The sequence below is a fragment of the Adiantum capillus-veneris genome, chromosome 29 (genome assembly GCF_014529385.1).
Source record: "Adiantum capillus-veneris isolate H3 chromosome 29, ASM1452938v2, whole genome shotgun sequence".
Taxonomy (NCBI): Eukaryota; Viridiplantae; Streptophyta; class Polypodiopsida; order Polypodiales; family Pteridaceae; genus Adiantum; species Adiantum capillus-veneris.
In genome coordinates, this window is record NC_140959.1 from 88674199 (window position 1) to 88687432 (window position 13234).

Below are 13234 nucleotides of genomic sequence, written 5' to 3' on the forward strand. Positions count from 1 at the left end.
TGTCCAAAAGCTCAAAGCCCGTTCTACAATTGAGCCAAATATCTTGGCTAAAAGATGGCCAATCATGATAGTCTTGAAGTTGTGAAAAGAAAGAGAGAGAGAGAGAGAGAGAGAGAGAGAGAGAGAGAGCATATTGATATCAAGTGATGTTCCCTTACGTCTATATAAGCTTTGAATGCATGTAATATATTTTTTCTGTGTATGCACAGGCCTTCTTCAAGATATTAAACATTGTTCTTTTATTTTTATATTCATAATTTGTGCATGTGTTTAATAGAGAGTCTAGTGGTATTACAAGAAAGGTGGTGATGAGAATGAGGTGGGAGAGGGTGAAGCTGAAGGTGGAGGCGGGAGCCAGGGGCCGCAGGGGAGGCACAGCAGGCCCTGGCAAACGGTGGGGCCACACCTGCAACGCGGTCAAGCATGGGCGCTTTCTCTACGTCTTTGGAGGCTATGGCAAAGATAACCGCCAGGTCAACGACGTCCACATCTTTGACACAGGTTCTCTCTCTCTCTCTCTCTCTCTCTCTCTCTCTCTCTCGGATGTGCATGTGGGTGGGACACACACACACACACACACACACACACACACACACACACACACACACACACACACAAAAGCCATTACTTTTCTGTGCCAGTTGCTCTCTCCCCCCACGTATGCACAAGTGCACAGGTTCACCTCGTGCAACATCGATCAAATCCAATTACCCCCTCCTCTCTTTCAAAAAGATATTTGTACTCGTTACCACACAAAATCACAATGATTGAGGCAACTGAATGTCTCGAGAGAATTAGTTTAGGATTTTTCTTAAAGACGATGTTTGCTAAGACGTAAGAAAGAGACATGCCAAACAAGTAGACCACATCTGTTTGTTGGCCTTTAGGGAGAATGGTAGGGACTATGCCGAGGTTCTTTGAGCCTGTGTACAACGGATTGTGTGTGTGTGTATGTGTTCCATATGTGTTTTCTTGACTATGCCTTTATTCAATACGAACTTCGGCATTTTTTGTATATGATATATTCTGTGGGTTTTCCTCATTTTGAGGTTTCCCCCAAAAGTAATTGAAAAGTAATTCACAAAAAATGTGTGTGTGTGAGAGAGAGAGAGAGAGAGAGAGAGAGAGAGAGAGTAAATTCTCTTTTACCAATTGAAAGGCAGTGCCATTGTTTGTCTCTAAAGATGCCTTGTTTTTGTGGTCGAGATTACTTTCCCAGCTCGCTCTTCTGGAGACAAGATTACTAGAAAACGTTAAGGCATTTTCAAGATCACTTACACTCAACTCCGATGTCTCAATAACCTCTCCATATCCATTGATTTCACAAAGGGAAGGTCTCAACATTCATCTTTTCAAGAAGGAAGTTCAGTTGTTAGGCTTGTATTTGATTATCAATGGGTGAGGGGTATGGTGAGGCTCATGGATTGAAGAGTAGACCCTTCCTTGAAAAGAGGTTATGATCACAAAGTTTAAAGGCAATTTAAACATATTATACAAGGGTTGATCCACCCATTTTACCCTATTTTTATTGTAGAAATAGAGGTGCTACTATCTAAATGCTTAGGGTAAGTGGTCGATTAGGCCTAATAGGATCTTTCTATCTCTAAAATTTGTCACATAGAACCCTTTGAAGTCCAAGAGAAAATATATACATTAGACATTCAAAAATGGATACATGACGCAAGGAGGAGTAGATGGTAGAAGAAGATAAGGATGAAAACGGAAGGGGGGGAGGGTAGTGTGTGTAAGAGTTTAAATTCCTGTCCGGTCTTCCAATATCTACTAGGAGCAGATCAAGAAGTGGGGGACTATTTTGTGGCTCTGCCTGGTCGTATCTGAGGAAGACGGACCTTTCTCCGCGATGCACTCTACGGTATTGCCCACCCGGTAGGCTGGCATGAGGTGGGATCCCTGTTATTAGGATTACCCCCGGTCAGAGTCTCCAGTGTTATGCATTTCTGCTACTAAATGTGTGTTGCAGGTCGCTTTCAGTGAGTTTACACATTTATTAGCATTTTGGCCATTTGTTAGAATTGTGGGGTTTATATGCTAGGTAGGATAATTTTGCTATTGCCCTATATATGCAGTTACCCCCCCTCCCCCCCTTGTACGTTTGGCATGTTGTATCAGTGAGCAGAGCTTCCAGCGTTCTGGGCACACCCTCTGTAGCGTTTTCTCTCTCTGCGCTTTGTGTGTGCGGCCTCTCTCTCTCTCTCTCTCTCTAGCATTTTCTTTGCACCATTGATCTCTCTCTCCAATGTTTTCGTCAGCGATACCTCTCCCTCTCTCTAGCGCTCCTCTTCCCCTTCATGTTGAGTCCCTACATGCGTGTGTGCACTTGCAGATTGCTACCGGTGCTCGTTCGGTGGGTGGTACGCGATAAGAGTTCGTCTACGAGGAGATCCGTCGCGATAGATTGGAGATCCATTGATTTCTTGTTCTCGAGAGGAGGTTTGCTCGCGGTTGCAGACAAGATCATCATTCACCCTTTTCCGTTGCACCTTTGACATGGTATCATAGCCACAACGTACTCTCGAATTGGATTGGTGATGTGTGCAAGTTTTTGGTGCTGAATTTCCGCGACAAAAAGAGGCGGTTTGCCGTTTTTCCTGCGTTTTTTACTCATTTGGGGCTGATTTTGGCTGTAGTAGGCAAATTTGTAGATTTTTCTTCTTTTACTTGGACCTAGCCTTGTCACATGCCCAAGTTCTCTCACACGATGGAGAGGACTGATGATTTTGACATGAATTCGGTCCGTGATCAAGTACATCCCAAGGTAGCTACCGGCGGTGGTGCTGAACTACTCGTCAACAAGGAGTGGGGAGATTGGTCCAGTTCTACTCTGGCATAGGTGTCAACCAATCAGGATATCTGTCCTCCCTACTTTTCCCTCGGATCGGCAATTAAATGGCGACAACTATGCCATTTGGAAAGCGACCATGATGACATTGTTCGACTTTTACGAGCTTGGAGGCTTTGTTACGAGCAACTTTGCCAAAGGATCGTGCAGGAGCAAAGTTATAGGAGCGTGTCAATGCTCGAATAGTCTTTCATAATCCTCAATAGTACACCATCAGGCATCAGTCACATCCTATTGATGAAGAACGCAAGTTGATTTGGGATATGCTTTCTTCACTATATGATCGAATCTCTCCAATGAAGCGGATAGCCTTAGAGGTGCAATTGAGGATCGTGGATGCGAAGAACTCATCCATGAGGGATCACATCAACAAGATGTAGGAGCTTCAGCAGGAGATACTTCATATGGGAAAGCTAATTAGTTTAGAGGATATGGCCATCCAACTCTTGGCCTAGTTACCTCCTTGGTATACCAATTTCTATTGTTCGCATATTACTAGTGGCCGGCTGAATACTATTCCTCGGGATGAGATTGTTCTAGGAGGAGCGGTTCAATGTGGGGAAGAAGTTAGGCTCCGAAGCCTTGTCCGATTCTTCCAACAACAAGAAGAAGAAGAAGCAAAAGGGTAAGAAGAAAAGCAACAACAAAGGAAAGAAGAGTGATGCTGAAAAGGAAGCCTTGAAGGTGGATTGACATTGCAATTTATTGTGGGGAAAAGGGCCAATATTGGCGAAGTGTCCAAAGCGAGTTGGAGATGCTTCAACTTCTTCGGCGGCGGTGATGCAATCACCAGCCTTTGTTCATTTGGAGATTCTACCCTTAGAGGACTCTCGAGGAACATTAGAGGTTGAGACGGCTTTTGTGGTCCGCGATGGTCTTAATTGGATTCCGGATAGTTGAAACCGGCCAATAGCCTTACTAGAGGGCGCTAAACTTTAGCTTTCACCATAACTATGTCGTCTAAATGCACTTTATGACACAAAGAAACTTCACAGTTGAATTTGTAAGTGGAATTCACCACTTCAGAACAATTCACGACTAGGTAGCTAGTGTCACAAACTGCTGAGGTGTCAAGCCACTGAACAACGGAGCCAACCTGCAGATCCCGGCCGAGGGGCCTAAACCCTAAGAAAAGAAGCAGTATAAGAAGCAGAAGCAACAAAAGAAGTTTTACCAACTTGCAAAGTTTTACCGAGTGGCCTATTTTTAAAGAGGAGTTCCCACCAACTTATGAGACCCCGTCCGATGGGGCCGAAGTGACCTAAAGACATTAAAACAAAGTAGGACAGACACACAAATATGTGCAAGCGGATGATGATGTGGCAGATCTGTACGGAATTCCGCATATTGTGTTGACAATGCCACGTGGAAGCATGTACGGACTTCTGCATTTTACGCTCTTGTTGATGACGTGGCAGGTGTACGGATTTCCGCGTTTTCAGCTGCCCCACACTTTTGGGCCAGATGCTTTTAAGCTTATAAGCTTTTCATGTAAACTTGGTCAAGGGCCTTTAAATATGAGCCAAGGGCTCATTCTCTGGCATGCTCCCGCGTGGAGGTGCAGGGGATGGAGTATCGACGTTGTACTGAGTTCAAGCAATTTAAATAACGAAAGGGGCGCCAAGGTTTGGGGCTAGTACGCTCTCGGGGTGGAACTTCGTCGCTATTCGTCTCGTGTGTTGTGCATCTCTTTTCTGTTCAGTTGTTATTTGAAGTGCTTAATGTTGTTCAGTCTGTTCTTTTCCATTGGCACGTGGTGCCTGTCCCCGTTACAGTGGTATCATAGCTTCAAGCGTGTGCTTTTCTAAAAGAATACCAGTCCTATCAAAGAGCAGACAGAGCAAAATGGCGCTTCCAAGATTTCCAAGAAATATTCTAAAAGAATCTTTGTGTCCCGACCCCAAACTTATTAGCCACTCCCACCCTTACTCCATCGCGCATCGAGCGCGCTCCCATATTCATCGCTTTGACTTACAGGGCATAAGCCATAAAGAACCCAAGATCACTTGCAAGGGAAGGATCAAAGATTTTTCAAGCTGTCGTTGACCATGCTGCGATTGGCTACAAATTTATGGAAGAAATATAACCCTAATTTTGGTGCAGGTTGCAAGACAGAAGCCTTGTCGACTTTCGAGATCGACTGATGTCTTTATCAGTTTGATTAAGCAGTTTTCTGAATCTGTTTGAGAACTTGTTTGGTGATCTTGTTTGAAATTTGTTTGAATGGATGGTGTCTATTTTAAACTTGTATTGGTGTCGATTTGAAGTATTTGACTCTGGTTTTAATACTGGTTTCAATGCTTGGTGATTTACTCCAAGGTGGAGTAGTGAGAAATGTTGTTTTGGTATTGTTTGAATCTCGAAATGATGCAAACAGGATGTCTGGGGAGCATTTCGTTGTACGTTCGAAAACCTCTGAATGACGCAGACAGGATGTCTGGTGAGCGTTTGGCTGTATGCTTTGAAACCTCCAAGCGACGTCAGCTTCGATCTGAGGAGCGTTTGGTTGTATCAGCCCCTGAGCTCATGGCCCAGACCTTTTTAGGTTATTTGTGGGGGGAGCGACGAGGTAGTCGTTGAGTAGCTTCGTACCGCAGATCGTCTATCTCAGGGGAGTGCTTAGCGGCGATGTTCGTTGTGTCTTGTAACATGCATTTGTGAGCATTTGTGTTGCATTGTGATGTGCCAACCAGTGAATATTCCTAATTAAATGATGTAATGTGCAGCGGAAGTGAATGATGGTGTATGCTCAGGATGAGTGATCAATGCGTACTCAAGGTTCCTTTTACTGAAGGGGAGAGAGAGCCCCCCTTACTTAATGAGAGATTGTGCAATGGACCAAAACAAGAGAGAATGGAAAACTATGAGAGAAAGTGTTGTGTGTGTGTGTGTGTGTGAGAGAGAGAGAGAGAGAGAGAGAGAGAGAGAGAGAGAGAGAGAGAGAGAGAGAGATCAACTCCAGATGCACCTCCAAGGGCCCTCCTCTCTATTGCTAGAGAGGTATTTGCTTTAGATTGCACAAAGTCTGGTACACTGGTTCTAAATGCTGAGATGCTTGACGATGACGACGATGACGATGCTTGCGGTAAATGTTGAGACTGCGAGGCTAATGAGCTGAAATCTGAAAACGCTATGGCTATTGATTGGGAACTGCGATTGCGGCAAGGCTAAGGGTGCTAGCGTCGATCCCGACGATGGCTGAAAACTGAAAAACGCTGGCTGTTCTGAGGGCTGAAAACTATAAACGCTGAGGTGACTATGGGCTGAAATCTAACCGCTGGTGAACTGCTGCGGTGACGGGATACTGACAGCGATGATGAGGCTGAAAACGCTGGTCAAGGCTGAAGTGAATGCTGGCGTTTTGATGGCTGAAAACGCTGATGCTATGGCTGGGAAAACGCTGGTGTGGGTGACCATCACCAGGTGCTTGTTGCTGCTGGTACTTGAGAGGCTCTTCTTCACTGCTCCTCTCCTTAATGCTGGTGCCCCAAGGGTTGCATAAATAGGTGTCTAGAGGCTGGGTCGAGCAGCATGCTACTAATCCCACGATTTGGAATTTGAAGAGTCATTTAATAATAAAAATGCCTAAAAAGTGGTGGTTTACACCCGGTTGGGAAAATGGTTCTATGCGGTGAAAATGCTTATGCTTAGTGCTACTGCTTATGCAATCAGAGGGTATGCAGCTACTCTAAAGTGCCTGGACATGCACGCCTTGCGTACAGGCTCACAAGGTTGCCAAAACACTTCTTAGGCTGTCCTAAACCCTAGAAATAGAGTTACAGCTTGTTCACATGCAGTTAGGGTTAGATGTGCACGTGACAGGCCCCCTTTTTAAGGTGAGGTATTGGTACCGAGCTGTATGGCTTCCATAGAGTCCGCCAACAATTCTTCGTCGGCCCACTCTGCAGCGTGGGTCATAGTTACCCGGATCGCGGAATGGGAACGACGATCGGTCTCCCTGCAGAACGGGGGAACGGGAACGGGAACGGGTCTGGAACGAGAACGAAGTGGAACAGGAGGCTTAAAAAACACCCAAATAATGCTATTTTTAGCGTTATATGTTTGAATACAAGTAGTACTAGAGTCCTTTGACTCTAATACCCACAAAAAACATGATTCGAACACCATTCAACCTTATTATGACTTGATTGGGATGTGCGGCGCCGCGGCCATGGATGATGGTACATACACAACATTGAACAAACACAATGTCCATACACAATAACACATGTAATTACAGATTAGAGCTCTCAAATAATTGCAAGAGTAGAAGTCTGAGATAACACTTTTCGCTTAATTTTGGCTAACTAGGCCCGCCAAGGCGCTACAAAAATATTAACGGTGACATATACCATAATGAGACTACAAGGGGGCCAAACCAGTGACCACAATACCAAAAGACTAAAGGTGACAAATAACATAAAGATGCTACAAAGAGGGCAAGGCTGCAAGCAGCCATACAAAAAGGTAAGGATAATGGAAGTCCTAAAGTCTCAACTCTCAACTCTCAACTCTCAAGACTCAAGACTCAAGAGCCACTAGCATGAGAGGCCTCCCAATTCATAATAGCTTGCTGTACATCATGGACATCCTCCCATTCCTCATTATCGAGCTCTAGGCTCGGCTCGATCTCAGCCATGGATGAAGTACGTCGTGTCGGTGGCTCTGCATCTCCAGCTGCTTGAGGAGCCTCTTGCTCCATCTCCCACTGTGTAAAAGGATCTGTTTGTTTGCTTGTACTCTTGCAAAGCATTTTCAAATCTGCATTGACAAAGACAAGATCATTTGCCTTCTCCACTCCAAGCCTATTCCTCTTCGTGGAAGCAATGTGGCTAAAGGTACTGTACAATTGCTCCAAGCATGAGGTATTAACTGACTGGCTAAGAATACGGATCGCCAATCTCTGAAGCTCAGGGCCATCATAGCCATAGTCCTCCCACCATAGCACTGAACCTATCTTCCTGCGATTAGACTGGAAAATGATCCCCACATCTCTTTGTACTGTCTCAACTGATCTCTGACAATGCGTCGCCCATCTGTGTCTGGAACCATCTTTTTTAAGATCTTTGTAAATTGGTTCATGACTTCTCTATCTGTCTCTTGCCCTGCACCTTGGAACTCTGGATCCACCATGTATGTTGCCCCATGTAAAGGAGAGGCATATGAATTGCACCTCGAGCTGCAAAGCGCATGGATCTCCTTATATCGCTCTGCTTTTGGCTCAAGCTGCAAGCTGCTTGATCATGCGGTCCGTTGCCTCATAAACCTTGGATCCATGCCATCCAGAACTCGAAGCAAATGAACCACCGGTTTTACCTGTGCGTCTAGACTCTTGAGCTCCTTCCAGAACTCAAGATCCTCTACCTTATCCTTGCACAAAATCCCTGCAACTGGCTTTGCATAGGGGGAGGTGGTGAAATCATCACTGATGAAGACTTGTCGGACCGCATTTTGACATTCAGACAGCCTGCGCACAAGAACAAAGTTGAATGCGAAGCGGGTGTCTGAATACTTTAGAAGCAGTTTGCCGCCCTACCTCTTGAGGTACTCACTCCGAACCAAGTTGTGATTGTTGATGAAAGTAACAATCTTCACTGCATCAACAATGATTGGAGCGATCCAGTCTAGCTTGCCGATGTCTTTTAGAAGGTTGTTCAAGCAATGTGCCGTGCAAAAGCACACTGTCACATGTGGATAGTGGCCCTCTACAGTAGCTGCTGCTGCCCTGTTTGATGCCTCCCCATCTATGACAAAGGCCACCACGTGTTGCTCACCGCTCGTTTCTATGGCCGCTGTTCACTCTGCAGAGAGAACATCGGCGGACTTGCCACTCTTGATGGTATCATGAGAGTGTACAAAGTACATCTCTTCACTCGAGTATGCGATGAGGCCATGGATAGATCTCTTCCTTGTATCGCTCCACTCGTCGGCAATGAGGGAAATGCCATGTTTTGCCCAAAGCCGTTGAATATTGAGTGTTGCTTTCTCCACGATGCCTTCTCTTGATCGAGCAAAGTGGTTCGGAGAGCCTCTGAAGATGGCGGCACATAGCCGGTGCCATACTCTTCTATCCGTTGCACCATAACTTTCCAATACTCCGACCTATTTCGATCAAACATAGAAGAGGTTAGTATCAAAAAGGCGGAAATGACGATAACGGAAGAAATGAGAGAGAAGATTGATAAAACATACCTCGCCACGACAAATGGGATACGGTCGTGATAGAAGAATCGGGCCATGGCGGCATCCTCCTCTTCCTTCTTCTTTGGGTCTCAAGAGGTGGCAAGGGTCCTTTGGCGACGAATCGGAGATCCACCGGCACCGACACCGACACCGGGTAGAGAAGAAGAAGGGAAAATGGGGGTCTTCGGGTTGATACCTTTGCGTGCGGCTTGGATTTATGATTGATGCCGATCCTTTTCCTCAAGCTCCTTCCTCTTCTCGACGCTTTCGTTGGTGCAAAATTTCACCTCGTGTCCCGGCACTCGAAGAAAGTGTGCCCTCACTTTGTCATGCCCCCCTTCCCACGTGTAAGAGCATAACTTGCATGCCCATGCACGAGAACCTCCCGCCGACAGGTGCCCTTCGAGGTCACTTCATCCCACCACGACCATTCCTTCGCCTTTTGAGTGTTGCCCGCATGAACGAAGGGGGTTGTACGAGAAGAAGAGGCCATGGATGATGGATTATCCGGATTCCGAGAAAGAGAGAGAGCTTGACCCTAAATCGGTTTGAGGGTGTGAACTTTGAGAGAGAGAGCTTGAAAGTTGAGAGAGAGGCAAGCAACCACGACTCCTTCAAAGCTTGAGAATTGCGATAGAGAGCTTGAGAGGGGCTTCACTTCTTGAGAAGTTGAGACCAAGGGAGAGAGAGCTTGAGCCTTGAAGCCTTGAGAGCAAGAGAGAGCTTGAGAGCCTTGAGGCTTGAGAGCTTGAGCAATGAGTAGACCGTAGCATCGAGCGTTTGTGAAGGAAAGGGGTGAGGGGATGGCACATTTGGTAAGGAGGCTTTTTGCCCGTTTTTGAGTTTCTGCCCGTTGGCCGGATATGACCGTTTCTACCCATTCCGGCTCCGTTTCCCCAAACGTTCCGGTTTAGCATGGCGTGTCGGAACGAAAGTCCGTTCCGAGACGTTCCCCCCATTCCCAACCAGCCGGAACGTCGGAACGACGTTCCAGGCCCCGAAATGTCCGTTCCTCGATAACTCTGCTATCCACGCAAGAAAGAACACGTTGTGTTAGTATGGAGAGTCGAGACCCCATAATGAAATACAAAATGGGAGATTGCAATGTGCATATGCCATATGCCATTAGTAGAGAAACGGTCAGTAGGACAACCCAAAGTCTATTTTTTGGAGGAGGCTATAAAAGCCACCCTTTGGGTCTCTCAAGGCTCAAGCTCTCATTGGCATTGCTTAAGCCTCTCCTCTCTACGGTCTACCTTCGGCGCTTTGCGGCTTCCCTTCTACAGTCTACCCTCTCCTCGAGGCTCGGAGCTCTACCTTTGAGTCTCCTCTCTACCCACTTGGCACTCTCTCCCTCTACCCTTGAGTCTCCTCTCTACCGGCTCTCTCCCTCCTCTATCCTCTCAATTTTGAAGCTCTCCTTTACTCTCTCTCCACCATCATGTCATCTCAAGCTAACTCCACTTCTCAAGCTGGCTCTTCTCGAAGGAGGCCCGCCGTGCAAACATGGTCGTGGTGGGATGAAGTCGACTCTACCGCACGTGGTCAATGTGGCGGTGCAAGACCATGGACATGCAAGCTATGCCCGTACAAGAGAACGGGTGGTGCAAACAAAGTGCGAGCCCATCTTCTTCATGAACCCGGTCACGAGGTGAAGTTTGGCCCACGCATTACTCCCGAGAAGAGGTTGGAGCTTCTTGAGAAGCTCGTGGTGTATGAGGTCGCAGAAGCGGCCAAGAGGGGCCGTTTTGTTGCTGTTGATTCCTCCACCACGGCGACACCGTGAGAGCAAAGGCAAGCCAACCTTGGTTCCACCTCTCAAGCGTTCAAGACAAATGCATCTACATCGGGGGCTTCCATTGTGCATCGCCAAAGCACCCTCAAGGAAAATTGGAATCCTAAAATGAAGGAAGAGGTGGATAGGTCGGTTACCCGATTCTTCTTCCACGACCACATTGCCTTCCATGCTTCGCGGTGAGTTTCCATTGTGACTTATGGCATATGCACATTGCAATCTCCCATTTTGTATTTCATTATGGGGTCTTGACTCTCCATACTAACACAACAAGCTCTTTCTTGTGTGCATATGCCATTAGTAGGGAAACGGTCATTAGGCCAGCCCAACGTCTATTTTTTGGAGGAGGCTATAAAAGCCACCCTTTGGGTCTCTCAAGGCTCAAGCTCTCTTTGGCATTGCTCAAGCCTCTCCTCTCTACGGTCTACCTTCAGCGCTTCGCCTCTATGGTCTACCCTCTCCTCGAGGCTCGGAGCTTGTCACGTGCACATCTAACCCTATGTGTACGGGGATAAGCTACTTCATAACATGGGTTCAGTTCAGTTAGATTAGGAAGTGATCCGGCACTTTTGTGAGTTTGTTCGCAGACCGTGCATGTCCAGGCACTTAGAGTAGATGCATATCCTCTGGTTGCACACAGCATGACCATCAGATTTCAGTCAGAACCCATCAGGAGCATTTTTACAGTGCATAGACCTATTTTCCCTATTTTAGCCATTTTTCACTTATTATTATTAAGTGACTTTTGCTGGGAACTGGGTAGGGCAAATTCACTAAGCAAGTATATATAGAAACCTAGTGCTAGCACTTTCTGGAGAAGAGGCAACAGGAACACTTGCTCAACAGACACCTTCTCAGCAAGACCCCCAACAGATGAACGCTAGCGTTTTGCAACAAGCAAGTCCTAGCGTTTTTGCACAGCAAATCAGCCGTGGCGACAGCAACACAGCAGGTTCCCTAGTGCTAGCAGATTCCCACCGTAGTAGACGATTTTCAGCCCTAGCGTTTTGCATCAGCATAAAACTTCAGCGTTTTGCAGATTCACCGCGATGGAATACCAAGAAGCACCAGCGTTTTTAGTTTTCAGCAGTTAGACATCGCAGTAGAAGTCCCAAACCTCGCAGATCTCACCTTCCTGCAGCAGATCCTCGCCGCACGGTCAGATCCAGCACAGTTTGCAGTTTCAGCCCGGAAAACGCAGATTTCAGCATTTGCGTTTTCTGCACGTCGTCGTCGCATCGTCGTCATCGACATAGGGTCAAAATTTGCAGATTTCAGCCCTTAGCATTTTCAGATATTAGCCCGTCTCATCGTCGTCCTCATCGTCGTCGACATCATCGGCAAGTCCAAAGCATTGTAGAGATTTGTGCAATCAATAGTAGACCGCTCTCGCCATAGAGAGTGGGGCCTTCGGAGGAGGGTTTGACAACATTCTGGTGTCGTATTCTTCTCTCTCTCTCTCTCTCTCTCTCTCTCTCTGTCTCATGCACCTTCATTCACAGTGTTCATCCACTTTGTTTGTGTCCATTGCACTCTCTCACTAAAGGAACGGAAGGCTCTCTCTTCCATAAGTAAAAGGAACCCTTGAGCACAGTTCGGAGCACTCATCTTGAGCAAAGTTCAACATTCACTTCCGCTCCACCTTACATTGGTATCAGAGCTTTGACAGTGTTCTGTATCACTAAGGAAAGAACCACAAGATTTTTTTTTTTCTGTTTGTTGCGGTCACACGTAACCCAAGTCCTCTTGGGCGTGTCGATTCCTAATCGTGTTTTTGAAGAGTGACAGGAAACCCAAGAAAGAAGGGCTTGTCCAGTCTCCCCTTGTGCCTCTTTTCACTCATTGAGAGCGGACCGTGCACTTAGAGGCCGGCCAATCGACGTGAGGTGGGAAAAAGCAACCTTGGTGTGAGCGCAAGGCCGCTAAGGGGTGCGCCCGCGGAAAAGAGAGGAGCTTGGGTAAGAGAAGATCCTTCTCTAACACAGATTGCAAGCTAAAGAAGAACCTCAAGACCCTCAAGACTCAAGAACCTCAAGAACCCAAGAACCCAAGACCCACAAGAACCCAAGACCCACAAGAACCCAAGTTCCTCGTGAACTTAAGAACCCTAGACTTTAATGGATGGTCTTCACCCGAAGCGGAATGGATACTTCGCATGGAGGTGATGAGCATGAGGGTGGCGAAGAAGAATTTTCCCCACCAGAAGGTTTTTCCGACCCTCCTCTTCCCCATCTACGCCAAGGATTGCACTAACTCCTATGGAGGCTTTCGACAAGATGATGATGGACAGGCAGTTAGAACGCGAAGCAAGGAAGTTAGAACGCGAAGCAAGAACAACGAAAAGAAAGGCAGAACACAAAGAAAGAATGGCAGCCATAGAGCGTAAATACACAGAA

At 46.7% G+C, this 13234-nt stretch overlaps 1 protein-coding gene across 2 annotated transcripts in view; it reads left to right on the forward strand.

The window, feature by feature from the left end:
• Positions 1–285: 285 nt before the first annotated feature.
• LOC147419550 (uncharacterized) overlaps positions 286–13234 on the forward strand; it is a 99616-nt gene continuing 86667 nt past the window's right edge. The window contains exon 1 of one of the 2 annotated variants that reach the window (XM_086505951.1): positions 286–501. In XM_086505951.1, coding sequence (XP_086362077.1) covers positions 309–501 — 193 coding nt within the window. In that variant the 5' untranslated portion in view covers positions 286–308. The remainder of the gene's footprint in view (positions 502–13234) is intronic. The other variant, XM_086505952.1, reaches the window with a different exon arrangement.